The sequence below is a fragment of the Epinephelus fuscoguttatus genome, linkage group LG12 (genome assembly GCF_011397635.1).
Source record: "Epinephelus fuscoguttatus linkage group LG12, E.fuscoguttatus.final_Chr_v1".
Taxonomy (NCBI): domain Eukaryota; kingdom Metazoa; phylum Chordata; class Actinopteri; order Perciformes; family Serranidae; genus Epinephelus; species Epinephelus fuscoguttatus.
Genome location: NC_064763.1, coordinates 29,976,930 through 30,003,770, shown reverse-complemented (window position 1 = coordinate 30,003,770; position 26,841 = coordinate 29,976,930). Strand labels below are relative to the sequence as shown.

The following is a 26,841-nucleotide window of genomic DNA, read 5'->3' as shown; positions in this document are numbered from 1 at the left end:
CGAATGTGAGCATTTGCCCACTCAAGTCGGTTACGACGACGAACTGCAGTCAGGTCGAGACCCCGATGAGGACGAGCATGCAGATGAGCTTCCCTGAGATGGTTTCTGACAGTTTGTGCAGAAATTCTTTGATTATGCAAACCGATTGTTGCAGCAGCTGTCCGGGTGGCTGGTCTCAGACAATCTTGGAGGTAAACATGCTGGATGTGGAGGTCCTGGGCTGGTGTGGTTACACGTGGTCTGCGGTTGTGAGGCCGCTTGGATGTACTGCCAAATTGTCTTGGCTTATGGTAGAGAAATGAACATTTAATTCACGGGCAACAGCTCTGGTGGACATTTCTGCAGTCAGCATGCCAATTGCATGCTCCCTCAAAACTTGCAACATCTGTGGCATTGTGCGGTGTGATAAAACTGAACATTTTAGAGTGGCCTTTTATTGTGGCCAGCCTAAGGCACACCTGTGCAATAATCATGCTGTCTAATCAGCATCTTGATATGCCACACCTGTGAGGTGGGATGGATTATCTCGGCAAAGGAGAAGTGCTCACTAACACAGATTTAGACAGATTTGTGAGTTTTAGATCTTTGAGTTCAGCCCATGAAAAATGGGAGCAAAAACAAAAGTGTTGCATTTATATTTTTGTTCAGTGTATATCAAAAAATTTGTTTTCAATAGCTTTTACACAACTCATGCAGTATAATCCAAGTCTAATTTACCCAGTTGTATGCTCAACACATGCCATTTCGCTTAAAAAACCTTACTGGAGTACTGGAGTCTGGCTTTGAAGAGAGCATAGACAAGATTCACTTTCAGTTCGGTCATAAATAGTAAGGTTTTAGCAAAATTGCATGTGTTTGGGAAGTACTAAGGTACGACTGGATAAATTAGACTTGGAATATACTGCATGAGTTGCGTGAGTTTGTTCACGGATGGTTTGATACAGTTTTGCTATTGTTAAACACGGTCCCCAGTCAATCAATACATTAATATGTCAGCTGTCTTTCCTGAAGGCGTGCAAGAAAAAGTTTACTTCATGAACTCAAGGTGACACAGCATAACTACCGTAAAACGTCAATTAAAATCCTAGTCCCAAGTAAATGCCTGGTCTGGCTGCCAAGTGGTTCATTTTACAGAAATTCTTGGATGTGTAAATCAGGTTGTTGGCTACCTACACGAGCTATTGTTAGTTAGCTGCTTCGGTCACGCATACAGATATAATCATGGGCACCAAAGATGACCGTAATTCCTTCAGATTTACCGGCACAGTAAACAAGAGAGACAAAAAAAAAAAAAGGTGGTGACTCCCTGCCTCTGACGCTGTCATAAAATCAGAATATGTTTGTCCCTCGATTATTGTATGTTATTCACATTCCTTTAGTCAGTAAGGGTCCACTGAGCAAAACAATCAAGTGTTTTTCATAAAAATTAATCCGGGTGAATATTGTTTTAACAGGATAAATTGGTGTTGTGTTGGTATGCCGGGTGCCTAAACCCTCGAATGCTCAGTCTGTCGGAGCGAGATCAAATGACAGATTCATAATCAGTATGTTATCTGAAGCCTAATTTTCATGCAAGTAATTTTCATACTGGTTTAAATAAACAGTTTGATTGTAGTTCCCATCTTTGCTGAGCAACAGTTTTGTATGAAAGGAATTAAAGGCCTGTCCCAAATATAGGCCTGTTGAGTTCAGTGATAATAGCCCTGGCTATTAATTGAAGTTTTACAGTAACTGATGTATAAATGGTCATTTGGTGGGTGAAGTATTCCTGCTACATGTCTCTTTCTGTCATACTGCATAACATGGCCCTTCATTGCTGTCACTGTCGTACTATTCCAGTTTTACAGTATTTTTTGCTGTTTCAGCGAACAGATGTTGGCATGTTTTCTTGCTGAGTGTTTAAATCTATCCTTTTATTTGTGTAAAGTCAAACACAGACTCACTCCTAACTTTAAACTACTTCTTTCCCTGACTCAATCTGCTGACAGCGTCCCAGTATCAAGAATAAGTCAGCTAAAAATACTTTATACTGTCTGTTAAAATTCTTGTTGACAGTCAGGTGATGGTCACCAACAGGCCGTCAGACTCAGGTGATGCTGGAGAGTTTTATGATTCAAGTCATGACAACAGGCAGTGCACTTCAATAACCTTTATTTAGTTTACAGATGTATTCCATTTTGAAGTTTGGAGGGGGGGAGAGGGAGCATTAGTGCTATTTACAATTGGTTTGAAAACGTTTATCTCTGTACAGATTTGAACCCTGATCAATATAAACAATATTTTTTTTAAGACCTAGTGCTGTTACAAAGCGATTCTTTTAAAGCAAAAAACCACAAAGAAATTAATAAACAACAAATTATAAACAAATGAAAAAAATAATAAAAGAGCACAGAAGAAAGAAAATAAAAATACAGTCTGTCGATGATTAGGGAGGTTTTGCTGCTGTTAAGCACAAGACATTGTCAGCGAGTGACTGTGAACTGGCTAGAAGCTAACCGTATACACAATCATAGACTAAACACCAATATACTGTATATCAACAAGATCTAGAGTCATCATGTTCTATATAAGATTCATATTAAATATATTCTACACGTTACCTTAGTTGGAACATTACTTCCATTGGAAAAATATAAAATAAAACAATAGAACTTTTTATACATTTTTATTAATAATCTGATGAAGGAGCACATGCTTCAGTTGTGCAAAATGGACTTATTAATGCAGAGAGAGAATTAAGGAGAGTAAGAAGCGAATTAAGACAAATAAGGAACATTTTCATTCCGAGTTAATTTCCCTGCTTGGACAGCCATTTGTCAGAGATCCTTCACAACACTGTTAAAAAACAGGAGCACGACGAGCCTTTCCTCGGAGGGAGGGAGGGATGGTGCATCAGGGAGGGAGGAAAACTGACATGACGTTTTTCTTTTTTTTTAATCACAACACTGGTCGGTCAGTAATATGCATGGACTGTCAAAACACAGTCACAAATGTCATGGACAAACAAATAACCAAAACAAAACCACCAACTCTGGTTGTTTGTCTATTTGTTTGTTTGTTAGGCTTTGTTTGGCTAAGAATGTGACGACTGAAAGAGTAGGACGTGTTCGGTCTCTACAGCGCTCCGCAGACAAAACGGGAATCATTTCTCTCCTGTGACCTTTAAGGGCACATGCAGAGAAGGGCAGTAGAAAGGACACAGGTGTGTGTGTATGTGTGTGTGTGTCCTGGTTTGAGTTCTCTGATCAGGCACATCTAAGCTTCGTCTGCTGCACCGAGGGAGATCACACAAGCACATATGGTTGGATGTGTAGACAGGATGTCATAGCGTGTGTGTGTGTGTGTGTGTATGTGTTGGTATGTTGGCGTGTTGTTAGTGGTTAAAATTCTCAGCGGTCTGTATGAGAAAACAAGGCCACACACACAAACTTGGGCACTGCATTACTATGACAACCAGCTAGAATAAGGAGCCAGTTAGAAATGGACTTTAAACAGACCAGCTGAGGATGGCTGGACAAGGTGTGTACGTCTCTTGTATTTGTGTGTGTGTGTGTGTGTGTGTGTCAGAAGGCTTAAAAAAGTGTGCATTAAGAAAAAAAGAAAAAAACATGCAAATCCAGTTCTTTCCACTAATTTTCAGTAATGACAACAAATCAAGTACAACAAAGGAATCAACTCTATCGTTAATCAATTTCCTGCTCCCAGCTCTGTGTCCTGGATCAGCCTGAGCCTGCTGTCTTTCTGTATGTGTGAGAGAAGGAACAAAAAAGAAAAAGAAGAAGTGTGTGTTTGTGTGTGTTCGTCTGTATGCATATCCGCATTGTGCACAGGCTCCAGGACAGGGGACAAGCTCATTAGGTCCAGGATGTTGAGGGCGAGAACGGATGAGAAGGATGGAGGGCCGGCGGTGGTGGTGTGTATTTACAGAATGACACAGCAGTTACTCTCCCCGGTCTTCTCTCTATTCCTCTGACCTGAAATCACACACACACAAACATCATCATCAGGACAAACACAGTCTGACAAGGACATCGTCCAACAAGGTGCAACGTTGGCCAGTTAATACGAGCACACATTCCTGGTAGATTACTTTGAAACGTGAACTCTGTATTTCTACTGTTTACTTGGCGATGGTGAGGGAAGATAAAATAGTTGTAAAATCCTGTCTGATAGTTTTATAAACCACTTGAAGCATTTTTGTGCCTGATAATCCTTCAAAGTCTTTGAACTTTCTGGATTGTATATGAATGATGTCTCACAGATACTTGAAGTAACATAGCCAGTTTTTTTTGTTGTGGACTAGTCTAACTTATACCAACCTTACACCAAACAGCTTTTCAAGAGATTTGACTTGGCAGACAAGCTTCTGATGTCAGAATAAAATCATGAGAGAGCTCTCTCTGTTGGTCGTTGCTCCTATTATCTCACTTGTTAGGTGTACAGTGGTCATAAAACTCAGTCCAAGCTGTCTTAAGTCAGTCTTTTTTCTCCTCAACGTTACAACAAATCAAACATGTTTAGTTTTTAATCATGGCTTGTGTGAATACCTAAGTTCAATGACAAAAGTGTTGTCAATGACCAATAGGAGCGCTCTCCAGCATAAAACAAGAAGCAGCAAACTGGGTAGCAAATAAATATGGACGGGGCTCCGAGGAGGTGCAAGATCCACTTGGTTCTCTTGGACTGTGGAAAAGGAGGAGGAGAAACTGGTGGAGTTGTGGAGTCACCAAGAGTCAGTGTTTTATTTGTCACCATCCCGCACTTATTTTAGTAGGAAATCTTAATTCATAAAACGATTCACGTCTCATTCCCACAGTCTCCTCACACTAAAATAGTGCAGCTAATCAATGGAGGCTAGTAGCAAGTTAAGGGGACGAAATCCAAATTGTAAAGCTGCACGCAAATATAGTTTATCTTTATAAATTATATTTGCGTGCAGCTTTAATTGACAAGAACGCTGGCGACATGTAACGCCTTTTACCTTGTGTATATTTCATATTTTTTAAAGGGAGTTTGGAGTAATATTTTCCACTGGGAGCAGGATCTCAAAAGGTATCAAGTTGTTGTCTTGCAAAAATAACCAGTCTTTGTAAAATCCTAGTCTGTGACTAAATAAACTCACAATCTCTTTAGATGTGAGAAGGTGTCAGACTTTAGTCTTTAAAATGTCTTTTCAGAGTCTCATCGTGTATGGTAGGCATTAGATGCTTTGATTAAAGCAAAGACTGAACACAGGCAATCCAAGCATTAACAGCTTTGTAAACTGACGCCATTATTTATTTTACCTTACCTGGGTGTATTTTACCCAGAGTGCACGGCAAATTGAGGTTAGTCAATAGAGTGCTTTGTGCAACCTTCGATGTCCCTCTGAACTCTATTTGCGAGGTTAAAATCACCCACTGTCTCCTCATACAATCATTCTCTGCAACACATTTGAAAAGAGGAGACCTGTCCTCTGATATGATTTATATTAAGCTGTATGTTCTTCACATTGTGCTGTATCTTGGGGAGACACTTAAGGGAGCCAATTATTTGCACCAGTGGCTGTTCCTAAAACAGGAGCCATGTGTAGAGATAAATAATGGCTGGGAGCAGAACGTTTAAAAGTTGTTCAGCGTGTGAAAAGGCCGACTGAAAGGACAGAGGGGCTGGTTACCTTGGGAATTTGGCTCAGGCAAAGTCTCTCTGGCAACTAAATGCATCACTGTGGTCTTCCCCAAGGGCAGTTTGAGAGCTAGCGGAGAGAAGTGAGAGAGAGGGACAGACAGAGAGGGAGAGAGGATGCAAAGGTTATTCAGAGAGCTACAGCATGTGTGTCATTGCAAAGTCCTTCACCATCAGTATCATCTTAAACAGCTTTCTGAAACTGTAGAGTAAAGATTATGCTTCACTGGAAAGAGGTGAGCTGCTCAGTAAAATAATAATCTCCAGCTGAAGGTGTTACGTTTGACTGTGAGGTCATTTTGCTGCAGAATAAAAACCTCCTACAGGTAAGGGAAGAGCCTGCAATGGCCAAGAACGCAATCCTTTTTATAAACCAAATATCTGAACAATGTCAGTTATTTCACAGGATGTGACTGGCTGTTCTTAAAGGCAGTGTTGTAGTCACGACCACCTAAACTGAGTCATGACCAAGACCAGACTGCATCAAGACCAAGACTTTGAGGGGCTGAGACCAAAACAATACCAAAACCAGACCAGGGCAGGTCCCACACTGCATAGGTTAAAATGTTAAATCTGTAAACCACAGGCACCCCTCAAATTGATTTAAAAGATCCACATTCCCACAGAAAACAATGAAGATTCCTCTCCATATTCACCTCAGTCATTACCATACTGTAAATACAGGATGTGTAGCCTTACAGTGATCGGCCATAACATTCAAACCACTGACAGATGAGGTAAATAACATCGATCATCTTGTTACAATTCAGCTGGAAAACCTTTGGTCCTGGTATTTATGTGGATGCTACTCGACACTCTCCATCCACCTACACACTGTTGCAGACCAAGTACCCTCCCTCATGGCAATGGCATTCCACAATGGTAGTGTTAGTGGTAATGGTAGTGCCAAGCTGAAGTATCAACCTTGCCTCAAAATTCCCTAGATCAGTGGTTCCCAGTTGGTGGGTGGTGGTCCAAAAGTGGGTAGTCGTGACTTGTTAAAGTGTCAAGTTTGTAAAAAACACACTTTATTTTCAAGTACAGTGAATTTCAAGCCCAGAGATTTTATTTTGAAGGGCTATTTCCTGCTGCTGAGCGAGTGACTAACGGACAGCTGCTTCACAGAGACAGCAAACTAGCTTGACAACATGGCCAACCGCAAGTGTGACACTGACCTTGAACTAATGACTAAGCAGAATTCTGGACCCTGTGGCTGCACCAGTTGGGAACCACTACCCTACCCTACCCTATTCGTTGGACGTGCACCCCAGAGGTACCCCTGTTCCATGGAGGGGCCTCCTTGGATTGCACTTGGCTCTGACCTGTGAGGCCTGAACACAGGACCTCTCAGGGTGTCCTGTGGTGTCTGGGACCAGGGCGTTGGCAGCAGATCCTTTGACTCCTGTGAGTTGTGAGGTGAGGTATCAGCATGTCCCACAGATGCTTGATCAGATTGGGATCTGAGGAATTTGGAGGCCAGGTTGACACCTTGAGCTCATTGTCTAATTTCTAGGGCCATTCCTGAGCTGTTTTTGCAGAGTGGCATGGCACATTTTCCTTCTTAGAAGGCCACTGCCATCAGGGAGTGCCGTTGCCATGATGTTGTGAGCTCTGAGTCCTCTTTGTCTTTGTCATTCATACACTGGTGGCCGAGGCTAACATACAGGGTGCAACCTGCTATTCAGTTTTTAACACACTCACACACCAATTGAACAGCCATCAGGAGCAATTTGGGGTTCAGTATCTTGATCAAGGATACTTCGACATGTGCTGATCTTTCAATTGGTGGACGGTCCACACTGCCTCTCTAAAAAGTGGTCTTGGCAGAATTCTTTCTGTTCATATTGATATGCTTTGCGATAAAACAAATAACACTCGTCCTATGATATCTGGAAAAAGACCTATTTAATTAAAATCACACACTTAATATCTTAGTTACAGTACGTGTAACTCTGTAGCTCCCCAAAAACTGCCTCAATCATGTCATGTGTTCTTTCACACGTGCACAGTGTCTATGTTTGCATTTCAAAACCACTGAGAGTTTTGGCTCGATTTTAAGAGGATTCTGTGTCAGCATGCAAACACGTTAAACCAGCGATAAGGGAATTATCAGATAGATGACAGTAATGGGATGAGTGTAAAAGGGTTAGGGACGGCCATAACCCCATTAACCACACAAAACACCAGTCAAATCAAAATTGGGTTAAGTAGAGTAAAAAGCCTTAAAGCCAGGGGGAAGTGAAGTGGGCTGCCATCTTCTTTTACTCTCCACTTTTCATTTTCACGCCCCCCCCCCCTCCTCCCTTCCTGTCTCTTCTTTGTGCTGCTTGAGGTCTACTCTAACGCCAGTCTTGCCCCTTTCCTGACCAGTCTCTTTCCCCTCTTTTTCTGTATTTCCTCTCTCCTCCCTCTCTCCGTCAAAGCAGGCTTGTCCGGAGCACTGAGGTACCTCTGTTCTGCGGCTCAGGAAAGAGATGAGAACAGCAAAGAACTTTCCAGCAACACACTGCTGTGATTTTGTGTGCATGTCTATGAGCACATGAGGGTTTTTTTCTTTAGGGAGGTGTACACTCTGTGTTTTCTCACCTCCTAGTGTTACGTTGCCGTGTAGAAACCGGCCCTGGTAGATCAGCCTCAGGATGTTAGGACTGCTGACCTGCTCTTCCTCCCAGTCTGAAAGAAAAAAGGAGCAGAGGCAGATGGAAAGAGAGAGTTAAAGAGAGAGGCATGTGTTTTCCCTTCCCTGCTTTTCTCCTTTTTGTTTTGTTCCTGATTGTCATTAAAAGTTGTATTCTTTTGTAAATAACATTATCTTACCTTTCTTCAATAAAAGTCATGTTCAGCATCATTATATAATCTGCAAACTGAAAACATGCAGGTTCAATAATGACGTTTCACGACCACTTTACTGCTACCTGAAGTTGATTATACTTTAAAAACACAATAAACAGCCAGTGTCTTATCGGACACTGCGAGTAAAGGTTCCCAAACTCCAGCAATTTAGAGAAGTACACAAAGAATTCAATTGTTAAGGGGCTCTGAATAAATTCAGTAAAGCAGATTAAATGAAAAAAGTTTGAATCTTAAAGGGACAGCTCACCCCAAAATCAAAAATACATATATCTCCTCTTACCTGTACGAACTAGATTGTTCTGGTGTGAGTTGCTGAATGTTGGGAGATATCGGTCGTAGAGTTGGAGCTATTTTCTTCCTACCAAGCTACACTCGTCAACTGACTGTGCAATAAGCTAGCTAACGTTACAGCTTAGCCATGAAGGACGCCATTAGTGTTTACGTTACACACTATAACAAGCACAATCCTCTCGTTCATGAGTCGACGCACACTGCATCCTGCACTGCCAAATAGTTGGTGGGTGTAGTAGGGTAGAGTGAAAATAGTTCCTACATGAAACTACTGTGGATTATCTTGAGCAACCAGGTCATGATTTCTGGAAAGAGACATTGCTGTTGAGTCTTTCAAATGTATTTTTACGGCGCTTTGAGCACTATAAGCCGAGTGCCATCCAGTCCCATTATATTTGAGAGAAAGCAGACATCACTACAGCCAATATCTCCAACACTCGGCAACTCACACCAAAACAATCTTTGATAAACAGCACTCGAGGTAAAGGAATAATATGTATTTGGGATTTTGGGTTGCACTGTCCCTTTAAACTACAATGTTAGCCATGTCTTACAGTATGAAATACTGTAAACAGTGAAGCAAAAAGAAATGAGTCATTGCATGGTGAAAGACAAAGACCACCAACAACCGCACTGTGGATATTTTAAGACGTTTAGGGCCTTTATTTCAGATCATTATATGCAGAATGTATAATATGTGGGCTCTGCGGGATGCACTAGAGAATGTGAGAAAGCAGGAAAGCAAGAGAAGAACACGAGGTGTGGCTTGGGAAGAACTGCAGACAAAAGTGAAGGCATTAAATGAGAGAGAAAACAGCGGGGGGAGTTGCACGGCAGCGGCGTCTGGCCACCAGATGTTTGTCTCCAGCTTAGCGGAGGGTGTTGGTGCTGACTGAGTGCCTGCTCTGGGTCTCACAGGGTTCAGATCTGTTGTCCGGGAGGAACACTGGGCGCTTCCAAAACTTGACAGGACTGAAAGGGAAACTGTTTTTGTCAAGGCGAATCTGAATCTGTCAGTAAAATTTATAGTTTCTCATGCTGGACTGCACTGTGGGAAAGGTGTTCACATCTCAAGGTGTTGCAAGTTCAGCAGTGAATTCTGACACGGGTGTTGCAGCACTGAGGGAGTGGGTGTATTACAAAAAGGAGGTGGCTGCACTGCGATCCCACATTCCTGTACGCAATGATAATCAGGCTGAAAGGAGGGGTGCACTCTAATTACCCTACACCAAAGATTGGCACGTTCCCGCACTGCTATACAGACCAACATGTAAGTAATTAGCAGTGGGTTTAAATGTGATCTCAGCTCTCTCGGTACACACTGTGACTCCTCAGCTGCTTTTTATCTTTGTTATAGAAAATACAGCCAAGATAAGTCTGATCATATGGGTTTAAAGTGCATTAGCAGCTAAATTGTTAGCAATTACAGCTTAAGTAAACACCCTACAGCTGTGCTTATGCAATAACGTGATTTATCACAAAATATCAAAATATGGCTCTGTAGCATATGTGCAGGAATGTGGGAAAATAGCAAATGCCCCAGCATGTTAACCTAAACCCCACATCCCAAAATCTGATCAGCAGTCAGTTGAAACAGCTTTGGAAAATCCAAATAGTGTGACAGTGAATTTGTAGATGGTGGTGCCAAAAAGTAGGCCTATGGGATTTGAGTAAAAATCAAGGAATAGTGAAAAAGTCACAAATGTCTGAGTGAAGAAAAAGAAATGTCTGGGTCACCTTGAGACTACAAATACTTATGTAGCCACTAGACGTAACTACATCTTCATCAACCACTGGTGCCGGGTCACTCAGGGATCAATGTAGCTACTCACCCATCGGCCAGTTGTCATAAACATGTTTGGCGATGTCCGCTGCCGAGTCGTTTGGAGAGAAGAGGAACTCTTTCGTCTTCCCGCTGACTAAAATAAGCCGCAGGTTTATCTGCAACACAGATTAAAAAAAAAAAGACAGGGACATTAGGACTGTACGTAAGAAACATCACTGGACACATCAACACAAGCTTCAGTCCCATATGTCACATAAAACACAGTCAAATCAGGAAGCACACGCGTTCGACTGAAGCACTTTAATAGGAAACAGGAGAAGGATGTGAAGACCCTGAGGAGCGTCCTTCCGCAGGATTAACTCCCATCTGTCTCTCCAACTTCCTTTTTCTCATCCCTTTTAACTCCATGTGTCTTTGTCTTTGGTTCACGATTCTGTCACTTCTGGCAGTTTGTCACCTTCTCACCTTTTACCACTTGCAAGCCAGATGTTTTGCTTTGACTTGTTCCTTTAGAGATGAAACCCATATATGATTGTTTGAACATATTTATTATTATATTGCATTCCTCAAGAGGGACCACTGCCTTTTTCCAAATACATTTCCACTGCAATTGCTATGTTACTGCTTTTTAAGTTTAATTTTCCTGGGTAAAGACTACACTATTAAAACCCACTGTCTTGCAGACACAAGATACATTTTTTTGTTATTATTTATGAATGAGACTGTGGGTATCTTTGTAATATCAATAAAACCAAACTTGGCTCTCTCTGTGTGAAACTGCCCACAAAACACAAACAATTAGCTGGAATACAAAAGGCTGTTAAAACGTGCAACCTGCCCCGGATAGCTTATCCCACTAGTCGGTGGTGACAGCCAAGTATAGTAATAATCATAAATGACTAATAGTGTCAGACTCTTCTTAACAGTGTGCAAGTTCCCTTTCCTGTCAACTACTGAGCAACACCTCTAAAGCAGGTAGAGAACTGTCATTAAAAGGTCTACTGCGTGATATCTAAGGTGGGGACAGACCTTAAAATTATTCACATAACTGAAACCTTATAATAATTATAGCCATAATATTTTCACCATTATACACACATTTCTTTTGCACAGAAAATCGGAAAAAGCACGCACTAAAGAATAGGGAAAATACAGATGACAACAACCATATAGGCTATGAAATCCAGATAAAACAAATTGTCATACATTACTGTACCAAAACAGAAATTGAGATGCATCAAAAACTGTCTGCATTTCTACTTTATGCTACATTTTTGCACAGAAAACTTGCTCAAAAATGCTCATTTAAAATGACATACTGCATGCCGAGACAAGGCCAGTAAGGGCTATAAACTATTCAATAAGAGTTGGAGGTGAGTGAACTTCAGCTGAGCAGTGGCTGCATACTGAGAACCGTTTCTCTCTGTTTTCTGGCAGGTATTTTATTATTTCTAAAATACTGTGAATGAATGATGAGCAGAAACTTGATCAATAAAAAACAATCACTGCATGAGAATCAACACCATCTGACTATTTCAAAATTCACAATCACTTTTGACGTCCAAAATGTGCCCCCGCCTTTACTCACTGTGATTCCCTCCAAGTCTAAAATGTCATTTTAAACTTGCCAACCAGGGATATCAACTGTTAGCTGTTAATTGTTAGGGGCGCTGTCCCAACCCATGATGGCAGGATGGTGTTGCTGTGGATATGTTGTGCCCACTAGAGTGTGGATACCTGACCCGAGCTTGACGGGATAACAAATCAGAAACTTTGCTTAGGTTTAGTTCAGTATCGGCAAACTTGACATGCTGCTGTGTTGTGCTATGGCCTATTCAAGTGCTGTAATTTGTTATTTACGTGACAACGCCTGATCGCAACATAACGCAATAACTATGTCAGGGAACAAACTGCTTCTGGCTCGGGTCAGGTTCGGACTTAAAAATCAGAAAGTCTGTCAGGGTCGTGCCAGGCTTTTTTATATCTGACTCAGACTAGGGTTAGGGTTCGGTCAGGAAAATGCGGCACGAGCCACGCTCCAGTGCCCACCGTCCAGTCTACCCCCGGGCCACAAATCACTTTAGCGTCCTTAACAACAATTTGACACGGTTAACCCCACTAGCAGTGTCAGCACAGCCAGTGGGGTTAACATAGTTGACAATGCTAACGGGGTTTTGTAGCTCAAAATGAGGCTGCTTACTCACTGGGGCTACCTGCAGGGAGACCAGAGGATAGGCACAATGTTTCGGCTGCAACACCATCCTGCCATCATGGGTCGTGATGGCACCGCTAACAATCAATGGTTAACCATCAATATCCCCAGTGGTAATTGCAGAATGAGCAGCGCTGCAAGCTAGCTCCTACTGTCCCGACAGGTATGGAGTGCAGAATGGCCGAGGCTAGCTGACCAGTGGAGACCGGAGAGTGGGCAGTGGGCACTATGTTTCCACCGCTAACCAGCTGTCTTGTCAGCAAAGCCAACTGAAGATTAAAAAAAGGCAAGACTTTTAAAATACAAAACATTAAAATGTAGTTAGCTGGGAGTTAATGGGTGTCGGGCTATCAAAGCAACATTAACTAAAATTGACATCCCTAATATTAACAAATAATAAGTGCAACTTCGCTGGAAATAATCACACTAAAAAAAGAGAGGCCAGATGTGTGTTGCTAAGCATCACATCTCTTTGTGCATTTCTCACCTTAAATCACCCAAATATAGAAGTGATCGCAGTGTGTAGTTTTGTATTTAAAACCATTAATTTGCACACCAATTGCCTGTCATTAGGGTGCAAATTAGAGGTTATCTCTTAACTGGCATGGTGTGTGTTTAGCAGTGGTGCAGTGTGCCTTTAAGAGCCAGTGCAAAGGTCTGTGGTGTGTGTTTGACTTTGCTTTCTATATTTGTGTGTCTGGCCTGCAGTGCATGCATGGCACAAGCACGTGCGTGTCATTGTTAGTGTGTGCCGGGCGTCTCTTAGCCCGCTATTTCCTCCCCACTGCCCACCAAACTCAGTCCACTGAGCCACACACACACACACACACATAAGCATACACACATGCTCACACACAGAGCCGGCTGCAGTGATGTAACAGAGCTAACACCAACGGATTGAAACAGAGATCTCTGTAAGCACGTTATCAAATCAGCTCATAGGTTTAAGAATGAAAGAGCTATACAGAGACATACATCCTCACACACACACAGACACATAGACACACACACACACAAACAACAGCACATACAGCGATAATCAGAAAAAAAGTTGCATTTGACCTCAATATTGACCCCACAAACATTCATATACACAAGTAAAACTGTGTCTTGGAGATTGCATGAGCTTGATAGTTTTGAGCTTTGGGTCCACAGGGGAAAGTTGCAACTCTACAAATGGGACACAGATCATAAAGCAGGAATGCTGGTGAGTGATTGGCTGAATGGGAAATGTAACTTATGACAGTCTTTTACGAATAAACAACCCCGCACGACAAACAATACCTGAGAGTGACTCCGAATGAGACAGAGGAAGACAGAAATAATGAAGAGGAAACGCACAGAGGACGTCCCTTTATGTGAGCAAGGTCTCGCTCCATCCTGGTTTAACACCTGGTCGTTACCATGGTGTCACCATGGTGACAGCCAGTGGTGGGTGGCTTAACCTGATAACACCTACAAGATAGCTTCTCCCCCTCCTCCTGCCCGTTTCCTACAGTGTCACATCATATTGTCTTCCTCTCCATGCAGCAATCACTGCATCCCCCTCTCTCCATCTCCCTCCTTCGCTCTGTCTGTTTCCCTCTTGTCTTTCTCCCCCACTCTGTCAATCTCCCGCTCTGCACAGCGTACAGTGGAGGAATGTACAAGGCCTGAACAACAAGAGACAACGAGCTAGCTTCAATTAAACATAGAATCAGCATTTCTCCTCTTATCATCAACCTGCACAACTTTCAGTCTCTTTATTTGCTGCTCTCTGTCATCTTTTGCTTCCTCTATTCTTGCAGCTGATTTTTTTCCTAGAGACAAATCGAAAAAATAACCTAAGTAGAAAAATACATAATCGATGCAGATGCTTCCATACAAAGGTCACTGTATGGCTTGACGAGGATTAAAGTGAAATGCTACGGCCTTTACAGTCACCAGATTGGACACCTCCGGGAGATAACCAGCGTTCTCCCCCATGCCAAGTAACACTGAATCTGTTCTGGTAGCTCATAGTGGGGAAGTTTCCTTCCATTTATCACCTATCTGTATCTCCACAGGTGAGCTTATGCCATCCTTTTTTCTTTTTCCACCTTTTATTTTGATCCAGATTTTAACTGAATCAAGGTCTCACCTCCTCCATCCTCTTTTCCCTCTCCCTACCCCCTCTCCCCGAGGGTCCCTGTGCCTTCTCTGTGGACTCTCCTCTACACAGGGGCTGATAATGAGGTTTCACAGCCAGCTCAGGGAAGTATATTCAATTACCATCTATTCTCTGGAACAAATACAACAGCTCCAGGTATGGGGGAGAGCTGTGTTTCATGCATTTATGCATAAACATAAATATACAGTACGTACACATATCTGCAGGCAGTCAGTTACTCATGCGTACAAACAGCTTGCAACCAGCCTCACTGTAAGCTCGTGATGCCAGAAATCAGCTGTATGAAGGCTTCACCAGCTTGCACAGCTCGTGGAGAACTAGAAGACAGCGAGTATTTCACTCCCCCAATGTGAGTATGTCAGAGTATTTGTAATGCTGAGGCATCCTGGTGCAGTCGCTTCTATTCCTGTCCACTTCTGGAAAGAAATAAAATAAAGAAACAGGCTACTTGTGCATGAAAGTGGTGACACAGCTCCCTGCTTGTCAAGTCTCCACTGCAGACATTTCAGACACAGTGCAATAATGTGACTCTGCTGCCAAGTAGTGCCATGGTGTAAACATGTGAAGTAAGCAAAGCCTCTTGGCTAAACACTGTTTGCACACGGTGGAGAGCAGGAAATTCAATGCCATCTATAATTATTCCTCCCTGAGTACCGCTCTCAACTCTTTCTCAAGGCAATGGTGTATGCATGTGTGTGCGTGTGTGTGTGTGCTTATGTTTATAAGTGCATTAAAGAGTATTGCTGCTCTTTAGACCCTCTGCAGCAGTCAACAAATTACAGAGTGGGAAGCCTTCCTGTGGGAATATATTAGAGCAGCTTTATATGAGCAGTAAGGTTAGCCGCTGCTGTCAGTGTGGATTCCTAACTGTATGAATGAGTTTAAGAGAGGAGGTGGGTGATTAGCCCGACCGGGGTCCATTTAAAATGAGCCAGCTGGATCCAGAAGCCAGCCTGCTTTAACTTGCCCATTAAATCTGGAGAAAATTTGACTGTAAGCTCAAGAATGTAGCTACGCAGCACTTTGAGAACACAAATCCCACATGAATTATCAGTCTCTGATTTTATTGCTAATTACTTATAGGCGCTTTTCTCTCTGGCACGGCTGTCAGAAAATTTAAATGAATATTAGCAGCTACAAGAAAGGAGACATAAAAGGTTATGTTGCGGCTTGTTGGACAAATTGTGAACAAACCTAGAGAAAAAAGCAGCCTGAAAGACGTTTGGCCCATTTTTTTTTTTAATGAGACAAAACTGAGTAAATAAAACAGCTTTGCAAGCTCTGAGTGATTTTACAAACACATAAAGAGCTACAGCAATTATTAGCCGCCATTAGCACACAAATTCTATCATGAAGCCATTGTTTTCTTTAATTAAAAACACACTGGAAAGGGGGTTTTTTAGAGAATCACTGTGTGTGATGGAACGGCAGGCTGAATGCAGCTTCACTTCCTCAGATGTTAACGTAGCGAGCAAGCTAGCGAGCTCACAGGAAAATAAACTCTTTTGATTTGTCGAAAAGCCTCATTCTGACTTTGACATATTTAATACAATATTATAAATAGTTTTTTTTCTTTGTGAGCTTCTTACTTTGTGCACACATACACACAGACAGAGCGGTTATGTAACAGCGGCTGACTGATAATAGTGTGATACGAGAAACAAAGCCTAAGGCGAGGATTTGTAATCTCAGTGTGTCTGTGACTATGTGCGTCTGACAGTGCTCTGGGTAGTGCATTACTGCAATCACTTTATAAGGTACTTTTTCAAATTCATTTTCTTTCTTCCCCTTCCTTAAAATATGGTCTTTTAAATATTTATTTCAAGACCTAACACATAACTAACTGGAGATAAACGTACCAGCTGGCAGAAATATGTCACATTATATGCAGAGGAAAGCATTTTCAAAGTTACACAGCAACCTCAGAAAGACAAAGAAACATAATTGTCTTGTTTAAGAGGATACCAAGAAATTTATGACACTTTAAATACTCACTTTGGAAACATGTGGGTGAGGCTGCTCATCCGTTTGGGCAGTAACGTGTGAGTTCATCCTGTTCTGTCTACTCATTCATGCTACTGCCCTTAACAAGCTTCAGTAAGAGCTACATGTAGAAGTAAGTTCTTTATGAGCTGTCAAGTCACACTACGGCCCTTTCATGCATTTCATTTATTTTCCAGTCCAATTGTTTTCACCTTGTCAGTCTGTGTAAGTGTGTCATCATGGCAAAACGTGGTCCTGGTGACACCTGTTGTAGCAGGAACTACCATAGAAGTCGTTTTGAGTACTCGGTTAGTTGGGTCTGTCTGTCTGTGAGCATTTTTGTCAAGGTAACATTCTAAGTCTGCAAAATTCAGTCAAAAAATTTTACAGGGGTGTAACTGTAATCACAATGAATGCTGGGTTCGTAGATGGATGTGGTCCGAGCCAAGCCCCACCCGCCCACATACACATACACACTTCACGCCCCTGGCTGACATTCAATTTAAGTTGTGGATTGCTGTAACGTGGCTGGAGTGACCCTCTGGAGTTTCATCTTTCATGTGCCAAGCGTGTAGGATAAATACTGTGGCTGAGGTGAAAACGTGAATGCCCCTATCTAGAGCCAGTGTTTGATTTGTCCGTTTTGGGCTACTGTAGAAACAACATGGCAGACTCCTTAGAGGAGGACCTACTCCGTGTGTACATAAAAAACACTCATTTTAAACTAACAAAATCATAGTTATGAACATTATATACCATTTCTGCCAAAATATCCCCTTAAAACCAACACATTGGACCTTTAATGTAAAGTCAGGATGAGCTTGTAGCTTTTATGTCAAGGCACACGACCAAATGTGCATAGCACAAACATCTGCGTCACTGTAGTCAGCTGAACGATGCAACAGATCTTTTCACTGCAGTAAAGATCTACAAATAAACAGCAGGACAGTGACCCAGCTTAACTTCGTTTATGATTAACCATCTTTATAAGGCACTTATCTATCATGGCTAGTGTGTCATAGTTTGTTTGACCTGCTTAACCAGCAGCTTGCATTGCACAACGCGCACTGTATGCAAAATATTCGGTATTTGTATTTTCCATGACGTAGTAACAAATGCATAAACTGTAAAACAGAGCCAGGCAACAAGTGAGATATTCCTATGTGTATACAGTGTGTCCACCACATGACGAGTCAAGATTTATTGCAACAATCACTGCCGATTATGCCTACAGTCATGCTCTGCTGGTTGCCATGCCAACACTTGAAATAACCAGGGAGCTAGTTAGTCATCGGTGCTGTTTTGTCCTGGTTTTCTGTCTTTTGCATGTACACTATGTGGACAGTGCTCACGTCTTTAAAATAATAACGCACTGTAATATTAAACAACTCAAGCTGGTCTTTAGCGTGATTACAAGTGCGTTGGTACTTTTGTAAAGGCTGAACGAGCGTAATTTCAGCAGTATATCTACTATCATATGCACAATTGTGGTGGAACAGATTTTTCTGTGATGCTTCAGTGTGGTTAAGATTTAACAGTTTTAAGATGAATAACTTTTTTCCATTACCACTTTTGGCTGCGCTGAGTCAAACCATGCCATCCTATTCGTCTTTCCATTACCAGTTAAGACGTGCCAAACCACGCCGAGCTGCACCAGAGATAGACCTTCTCGGGAGCAAGGCCAAAAGTGCGCCCTCCTGCCTCCAAGCCAGAAGCGGTGATGTCTTGCCTCCCATAGCCAACCCCCATTGACCCCTCTTCTCCTCATGAAACAAGTCTGTATGTTGAGAGACTCAACTCGCCTCTGTCTGTGCAGGAGACCAGAGAGAAAGGTGTTTCTAAAGTCTCAGTGTGTTCAGCTCTCAGTGCTTTTGTAACTTCTTACTGAATCTCTGTGGTCTGGAGTTTAGTTTCGCTCCTGCTTCCTGTTTTTACTTTAAATATGTGCTTTATTAACTAGTTCATGTCTGCTATCAGCTGTATGGAGTCATGTTAAGTTACAGCTGATGAAATCTCAACATTTTCTTGTTTTGCTGCTTCACAATAAAAACTTTCACATAACAAAACAATATGGGACTTTTATTATAAAGAATTGCAATTAGCAGAACTTTGTTAGCGGCTTTTATTGAACGAAAGCAAGTCTACTACTACCACAGGGAGGAAGAGTGAAAGCAGAAGCAGCCACAGTGAGATGTTGATAAAGAGCTGCAGACAATAGGCTCTTGCTGAACATCTGCAAAGAGGTCACTTCCAACAGGTGCACTTCTTTTACCTGTTTTTACCTGCCGTGCTATATGACGGATAAACGTTTGCAGCGAAACAGCAGAAGACTTTTTAACTGTGGATCCGCCCACTGCTTTAAAAATTCATCAGTCGAGACAAGCCATCATCAGTTAAAGACACCTTCGAGCAGGAAGCCCTGCAGTAATGGAGATGCAAATCTCTGCCACGCTTGCCTGACATGCCAAGTCAAACCAATCCAAGCCAAGCCAGCACGAGTGAGGGGTATTAGAATCAGCAGGAAATAATATATCAGGAAAACACTTTCAATTGTAGAGGTTGCTCAAAGACAAGAGCATTTCATTTGTCAGGTAGAGAAGCGTATGTTACTCTGTGTCCTTGCACTCTCAAAAGCTCGAGGTTAAATGTGACGCACACGCTGAACTCACTGCGGTTTTCTTCTATTGTTTTAAATCAGCTGAAGTCCATTCATCTATTGTTCTTGCAACATCAGCCCAGAGATGATTTAACAACCATTTCAGACTAATCAGATTACCCTTGCGCAGATATTGCTCCACGGCAGTAAATTCAACAGATTTCATGGATTCCACAGCCAAAAACTGTGTTAATCAAAGGCAGAGCATTTTTTAAAAAAAGTAGTTGGACTACACAATGCCACATGCTGTACTTCTGCACTTCCAGGAAAAGTTAGCAGAGGTTTGCACATTGTCTCTCAAGCCATGTGTGTATTTTTGGTCCATCATTGCACAAAATGAACAGTGTTTGCTAAAAGGCAAACAGAGCTCACACTACAGTGCATTGCTCAGCAAAGCATTCACAGACTTCCCGTTTTAGCGACAGACATGACCACTCAGCATGAACAGCACTGAAAATGTATGAGCTGCATTAATATTTCAGTCTACATAGAATTTTATATCTTTTTTTTTATTAGATCTTTCACAGCTAATGTTTTATAAAGCTGTTGACTTTGACAAAATGTGCACATCTTTAAATTTCTAATTCTCATAATTCCTTTTACACACTGATGCTGTCGCCGCAGAGCTCAAGTGTGAAATCTTTAATTTGAGAGTGATTAAGTCTCATCATGTGCCTAGCAAGCAAACAACTGGTCTTTTCTTTAACAGCAAGTACAATGCTGTGTTTTTGTGTCTGTCGAAGGAAATGCAAATAACCCTAGGCGTGTGTTGCTGCTGCATTCATTCAGGCGTCACAGCCATGCCTGAATAACCACTACTGTACAATAATAAGGACCTTAGCATCATACTGAAAGCAATCATTTGATTCTTGTACAGCATAACCTGGAGTATTACTTTTATCAACAGAGGCTGGAGGATGAGGGGCTGTAACCAAAAATACAAACAGCAAAACCCTAAAGCCATTTTTATAACACAGGATGACACTGACAGAATCTTTAAAGTTTTCTGTAAAGTTTTCAGTACCTGCTCAGCACCAAACTGGAGACAAAGTTCACAACTAGCTGGTGAACACAGTGCAGCATTTAGCAGTGAAGGAGCCAAATATTTCCGTTATGAATTGGGACCAAAAACAGAGCTAAAACAGAGTGAACATCGGACTTAAATTCATCCGGTGACCACAAGCACGACTTAAAATGAATGCTTATGTTGATCTGTAACTGCTGGATGTGCAAATAAGCAACTGTTGGTTAATACATCAACATTAAACGGTGTTGATGTCTCAGTGCTCTGTTCACAACTTGTTTCAGCTGCCCCTAAGTGGCAAAAAAAAGTCTGTTACTCCAGGTTTAATGTCTGTAAAGGGGATTTCTGGTCACAGGATTTTGCTGTGGAGTGAGTGCTCTTCACTTTCACGCTACTCTTTAGTACAGGGAGCTGCGGGCACACAGGCAGCAGCACAGGAAGTGAGTCTCTGCACCATACGTTTCCGAGATAACATTATCTTCTCTCCTCTGCTGGTAAATGTTGAATTAACAGCTCACAGCAACTTAATACGACAGAGTCTCTGGCTTTTGTTTGTTTGTTGTGTCGGTAAAAAATGTCATTGCACATTTCCGACCCATTGTTAGTTTGTTTACTGTGTTACGTGAATGCCACTGTTACACAGAACGTCCTGCAAACTTTATATGGAAATAAATGAATCATCGAATATCTGCATTGAATGGCTGAATGTGATTTGATGGGCAAAACTCTGAGTCAGGTACATACCTTATTTAGCTGCATCTAGCAGCTGAGGCTGCAGACCGCAACCAACTGAAAATTGTTGCGTGTGCCAAGCGTGTAGGAGAGCTACAGTGGCCTATCTAGAGCCAATGTTTTGTTTTCTGTTTTTGGCAGCTATACATACATGGCAGTGCAATATGGCAGACTCCGTGGAAGAGGACCTGCTTGGTATGTGGATATAAATGGCTTATTCCAAGGTAACACACAACAATTCAGGCGATAATACGCTTAAGAAAACAAGACTAATTCCCACTATTTCTTCCAGTGTCCCTGTTTGTCTATAAAGTGAGCAGCCTGGGCATAAAACACAGACCTTCTTCCTGTTGGACTCTATTACGGCCATTAATCATTAAAGAGAGGACCTACTGTAAGAGAGCTTGTAAGAGCCAACACCACAAACCTTCATCAGATGCACTTTCTGGTGTCTCACGCTAACTTCCTGTGGCGGAGCCAGCTAATGGCTACATTACAGTTCTAATAGTGTTGTTAAATTAAGGTTTCTTTCCTTTGTTGTAGCATCCGGTGGCAGTTTAATTGCACAAAGCAAAGAAGCCCTCCTCTTACAGCTCCTCTGCGAAGACTAAAAATACATAATCTAAGCTTGGGAAAACTCATTATTTGACATTGAGAATTTCTGTATTTTAATGTCTTCTTTTTCAGACTTAAACTCTGACCCACACGGAGTTGTGCTTGCAGCGATGAACATCATTATCCCACTGCTGCAGTTGTATGTCTGGGTTTTAGATCCAGGAGAAAATGAGCGACAAAACTCCCTTCCTCCTTCAGTTGCTCTCACTACTTCAGTAACACGTCTCATTACTTAGTTGCCCCATCATACCTCATATATCTCTCCAAGCCCTTGTCCTTTTGTACTGTCATTCATACAGACCTATCCTTTGATACGCTGACATCCTTATCACAACCATAAAACCACTCTGCTCCTCTTCTCCCTCCCTCTCCTTCCTGTCATCAGCGTGATAGGCGGTTTCCTGCGCTCCAGCCGGCACTGTACCTCTGACAGCTCTCCGCACTCTGTCCTCAATCCCTTCTCCCCGTTTACAAACAGATAACCCTTTAATCCATCGACTGCCTCTCCTCTCACCAGAAACAGGTAGAGCTTCCTTTCATACTGTCATCTCCCCTCTTGGTATCTTCTCTGAAAACTTGCCTCGCTTAACTGGCACACACACACACCCAGGGCTGCATTCCTCTCTCCTGACACACCCAGGGCTGCATTCCTCTCTCCTGACAGGCGCCAGGTAGGTGCCTTTGATCACACGTTCCTCCTATCGCTTCCTCTCTGTGATCAGAGCTGTCACAAAGAGGTTGACGCAGGTTTACTTCGCATGGCTGCCTCCTGTCTCTCCCTCAACTCTACGTCTTGCTTCTTCACATTTCAAAATGGCTGTTTGACACCCGAGGGCCAAATGAATTAACATGCCAAATGTGAGCCAAAACTTAAGTAGACAACAATGCATTACCTAATGGAAACCCACACGCTGACAGGACACTGTGTGTGGACGGTGTGATGAAGATAGTGCAGGGACTGATGGACCGTACCACACACTGCAGTGTTAGCTAACCTGATTAGTTGTTAAGGTTCAAGCCCAGCTAAACATTCACACAAAAGCACGTTTACCAGCTGTCACTACGTCTCTGGCTGCCCTCATTTTGATGCTACCTTCTTTGTTCACCGCAAAAGTCACAATAACAGGATAACCATGCGAGCCACAGTAAAGATTAATCACTTACGTATGCATTAAAGGGAAAATCGAGTGTCAAGCCTCTTCTTGTCGCACGAAAGTGATTCGAAAGAAAGTGTATATGCAAATTGCTAAACTATTCCTTTACATAAAACATATGTGGATTAAGTATCTCAAACCATGTCACTGAATTCACTAATAAACATGAAAAACACGATGTTAACTCTGTTTTAGGCCAGACTGAACAGGCTTAACTTTTAAGAAATTAACATCTGATAAGTCTATGTTGTCTGACATTTGAGGTCACAACACCACAAGATGTGATAACATCTGCAGAAAAAAATGACACATATAGTCCATGATACAATCTGATACTTGAGTATTTTCCACTGTTCAGCCCTAAAAACTTATGAGAGATCACACTCTACAGTTTCTTATGTTGTTCATAAATATATACATTTAAAGTGTATATTTGTCTTATTAGGGTGCGTCCCCTGACACGTCAATAGTGAGTTTACTGCGTCCTTCTGCCCTGAAGACATCCAGGGGCGTCTCTGTTCATCGTCTCTGTTCATCTCAAACAACTTATCTATCGATCCACAGCAAGACAGGACGCCGATAATCTCGAGCCCTGCTTTTTAGCCTGCACAAAATGAATGTGATATCATAGGAAAACATCAGCTATTGCCATCAGTGAATGTCATTTCATTTGCCAATGGCAGTCAATAATGCAACTATCGGCCAATACTGATGTTTGATCGATAAACTGGTGCAACCCTGCTGTTTTTCACTCTGAAGCATGAATGGCAATTACAAAGGACGGCAAACAAGCAATGTCATTGTAGCATCCATTGTAGTGTTTCTTTGTGAAAATGATAATAAAGCTGTTGCTTTTAAGTCTGCAATCAACTTAGAAGGTGATTCGTTAATATTGTGTTACATCTTGTTTCAGCTGGCCCAGAATCGCCCAAAAAAAACAAGCTTTTGCAGTTTTATGTTCTTTTTTGACATCCTTAACATCTGCAAACCCCTCAACACCAACCTGAGAGACCTGAGACCAATAAACCACCTCCACCACAACATCTCTCCACAGAGGTCACATGGCACAAGCCACCATCCACCCAGACACACACAAACATATGCCAGCTTGACTCTTTCCTTCCTCTGTTGGATGAACGTCCTGAGCTTTTCCACATCTCAACAGAGTCAACACATGGCCCAAAGATACTTTATTAAATTACCAGAGAAAATAAAAGGAAGATGGAAATGTGGTAAAGTGAGAAAGACTGTCACTTAGCAAAAACAGATGACGGTTTCATTTGAATATTTTCACTGAGCCCCATCCCCAAAGCAGACTTCAGCCAGGGGTGGATCCACTGTCATGTCATCGGGGAGAACAAAACTCCAATAAATACTTTCAGAGAGGGAAAGGAAACATAAAACAGGCAAAGACAGAGAGACATAACAACACAAAAGACAAAAAACCTACCCACAGAAAGATTTAATATTTAGAGAAGAGAAAAAGACAGATATTCGCAGAGTCCTGTATCACACATCACCTCCAAAGTGTTGATGCTGTACAGGCGCCATGATAGTGATGACCAGGTCTGATGCTTTAGGGAGACAGAGGAAACGCTGACACTTTTGGAGGCGAGCCCGTGGGACCAAGGGAGGAAATGAGAGAGGGAACTCAAAGAGGATTCAAGGAGGGAACAGCGAAGGTCAGAGCAACAGCCGAAAAGAGGAAGCGTGGAGGTGAAATCCACTTAGTTCCTCTGCTCATCCACTTCACTATTTGGTGTTTTAAATTAACACGCATTTGCTCATGTATGAACACACCAACACTGTGCGTGCACGCTCGAACATGCCTGCTGGGGCTGGCTGCTGAGGCCCTGCTTTTGAAGCTGTGGGCCGAGACGTGAAATTGCTCTTGTATACTTTAATCGATTCTCCTCTCATCCCTCTGTCAGCGTCTATGGACCGTCTGTCCTTCTCTCCCAAACACGAAGCAAGAGATGAGAGAGAGAAGTGGGGGGACAGTGACACGAAGATGTGTCTGTGGTTGACAATGTGATACAGGTAGTGAAATGATGTTTCCCTGGTCGACCAAGAAATATGAAGTTCTGCAGGAAACAGCAGCTACGAGGCTGATAAGGACTGCAGCGAGGCGGACTTTTGCCAACAGTTTAGAGGCAATTTATCAACTGATAACATCACCCTGCTTCTCCAGATACAAACTGTGTGAAAGCAAAGGAAAGCAACAGCTGTTCTGAAACTTTTCTAAACACATTCCTGACTGTATCGATGGTAGCACACCTTGCACAGCCCAAGAATCGCTCTAACAATAATCCAACATTCACACCCAGTTCATGTGGCGACTGGCCAGCTGCCAAGTATTTTCATTCTTTACAATATTAAGTCTTTGACTTGTCTTGTGCATACAGCTGAGTCCAACACGGAATATAATGTGCGCCCTATTATCCCCATATATAAACGATATTGCATCAGAGCTATAACTTTTGTAGCATGTCTCTTTAACTCACTTTCTTCTAACATCAACACCCAATTTTCACTTTGGAACTCACTCTTGTTTATAAGGACAGACCGATACATCGGCCGGCCGATATATCGGGCCGATATTTGAGTTTTTTACTTGTATCGGCATCGGCCAATACGCGCATGGGTTTGCAGATTTATTTTTCCCTGGCACTTTTTTTCATTTGAAAGTATGTGGTTAAGTTGAACAAAGCTGTTGAATCCTACTGTGTACAGTAGTTGTTGTTTTATTTATGCTTCAGCTTAAATATTTGTTTATTTTATAAAGACATTACTGGAAGATTTAAGAGCACTGAACTCTTTTTTATTTGAATGTATAATAATAATAATAATAATAACAGTGTTTCCCATACATTCATTTATCTGTGGCGGTGCGCCACGAATAAATTATCTCCGCCACATATAGATTTTTCTGCTTTTGGCGCTACCTGTTCGACCTCGCTCATAAACACATTATAATGGGACTCAGTGTCTGTGAATGTAGCTTGTCGTTACAATTCCGGTGCAATAGGTGGCGGTATGCATCGTAAAGACGCACTTAACGCACCTGGTCCACCAGAAGAAGAAGAAGTAGACGTAGTAGCAGAACGGATCCAAAGACCTCTCGGCACAAATATGTGGGCAAACAAGTCCAAAAGTGGTCCAACAACTCTAACTCATCATGTTATATTAGCTGTTTTATTAGCCTGTGTCTGTATTAACATAGGTGGAAGCTCAACATGTGCAGAGACATTAACTCACGCTGTTAGTAGTGTTAACTGCAGCGCGAGTCCCGTAGCAGCTCACCACCCTGTTAATCAATTACAGCGGCTCCACTGGCAACGGGAGCGGCATGACAACCCCCGTCTGTCGCGCGACAACTCTCTATTTTACGCGGCTCTTCTATTTTTGTCGCACTACGCTCCCCTACACGACCCTACAGCAGATAAAAACTATATGAAATAGTGTGCTAAACGAGCACAATGTGTTTTTAAATGAATAAACCATTATCAGAGGTGATATGTGATGATTTTCCATGCATTTACCCATGTTTATCCGTGACATTGCGTAAATGTCCGTGGCGGACATTTGAAAGCGAGTAGATGACAAACAGTACAGTAAACTTGTAGATAACTCAAATATATGTAATAACTTAAGTGGAAAATGCTTTAACATTTCACGCAGCCTACATGCAGCCTTTCGGCTTGGCAAACAGTAAACAACCC

At 42.2% G+C, this 26,841-nt stretch overlaps 1 protein-coding gene across 2 annotated transcripts in view; it reads right to left on the bottom strand.

The window, feature by feature from the left end:
• Positions 1 to 2,134: 2,134 nt before the first annotated feature.
• Positions 2,135 to 26,841, bottom strand: part of ubl3a (ubiquitin-like 3a) — a 43,980-nt gene continuing 19,273 nt past the window's right edge. The window contains exons 2-5 of one of the 2 annotated variants that reach the window (XM_049591697.1): positions 10,641 to 10,749; positions 8,251 to 8,337; positions 5,657 to 5,734; positions 2,135 to 3,974 (exon numbers count right to left, since the gene is read on the bottom strand). In XM_049591697.1, coding sequence (XP_049447654.1) covers positions 3,922 to 3,974; positions 5,657 to 5,734; positions 8,251 to 8,337; positions 10,641 to 10,749 — 327 coding nt within the window. In that variant the 3' untranslated portion in view covers positions 2,135 to 3,921. Of the gene's footprint in view, positions 3,975 to 5,656; positions 5,735 to 8,250; positions 8,338 to 9,450; positions 9,781 to 10,640; positions 10,750 to 26,841 lie in introns of those variants that run through there. The other variant, XM_049591696.1, reaches the window with a different exon arrangement.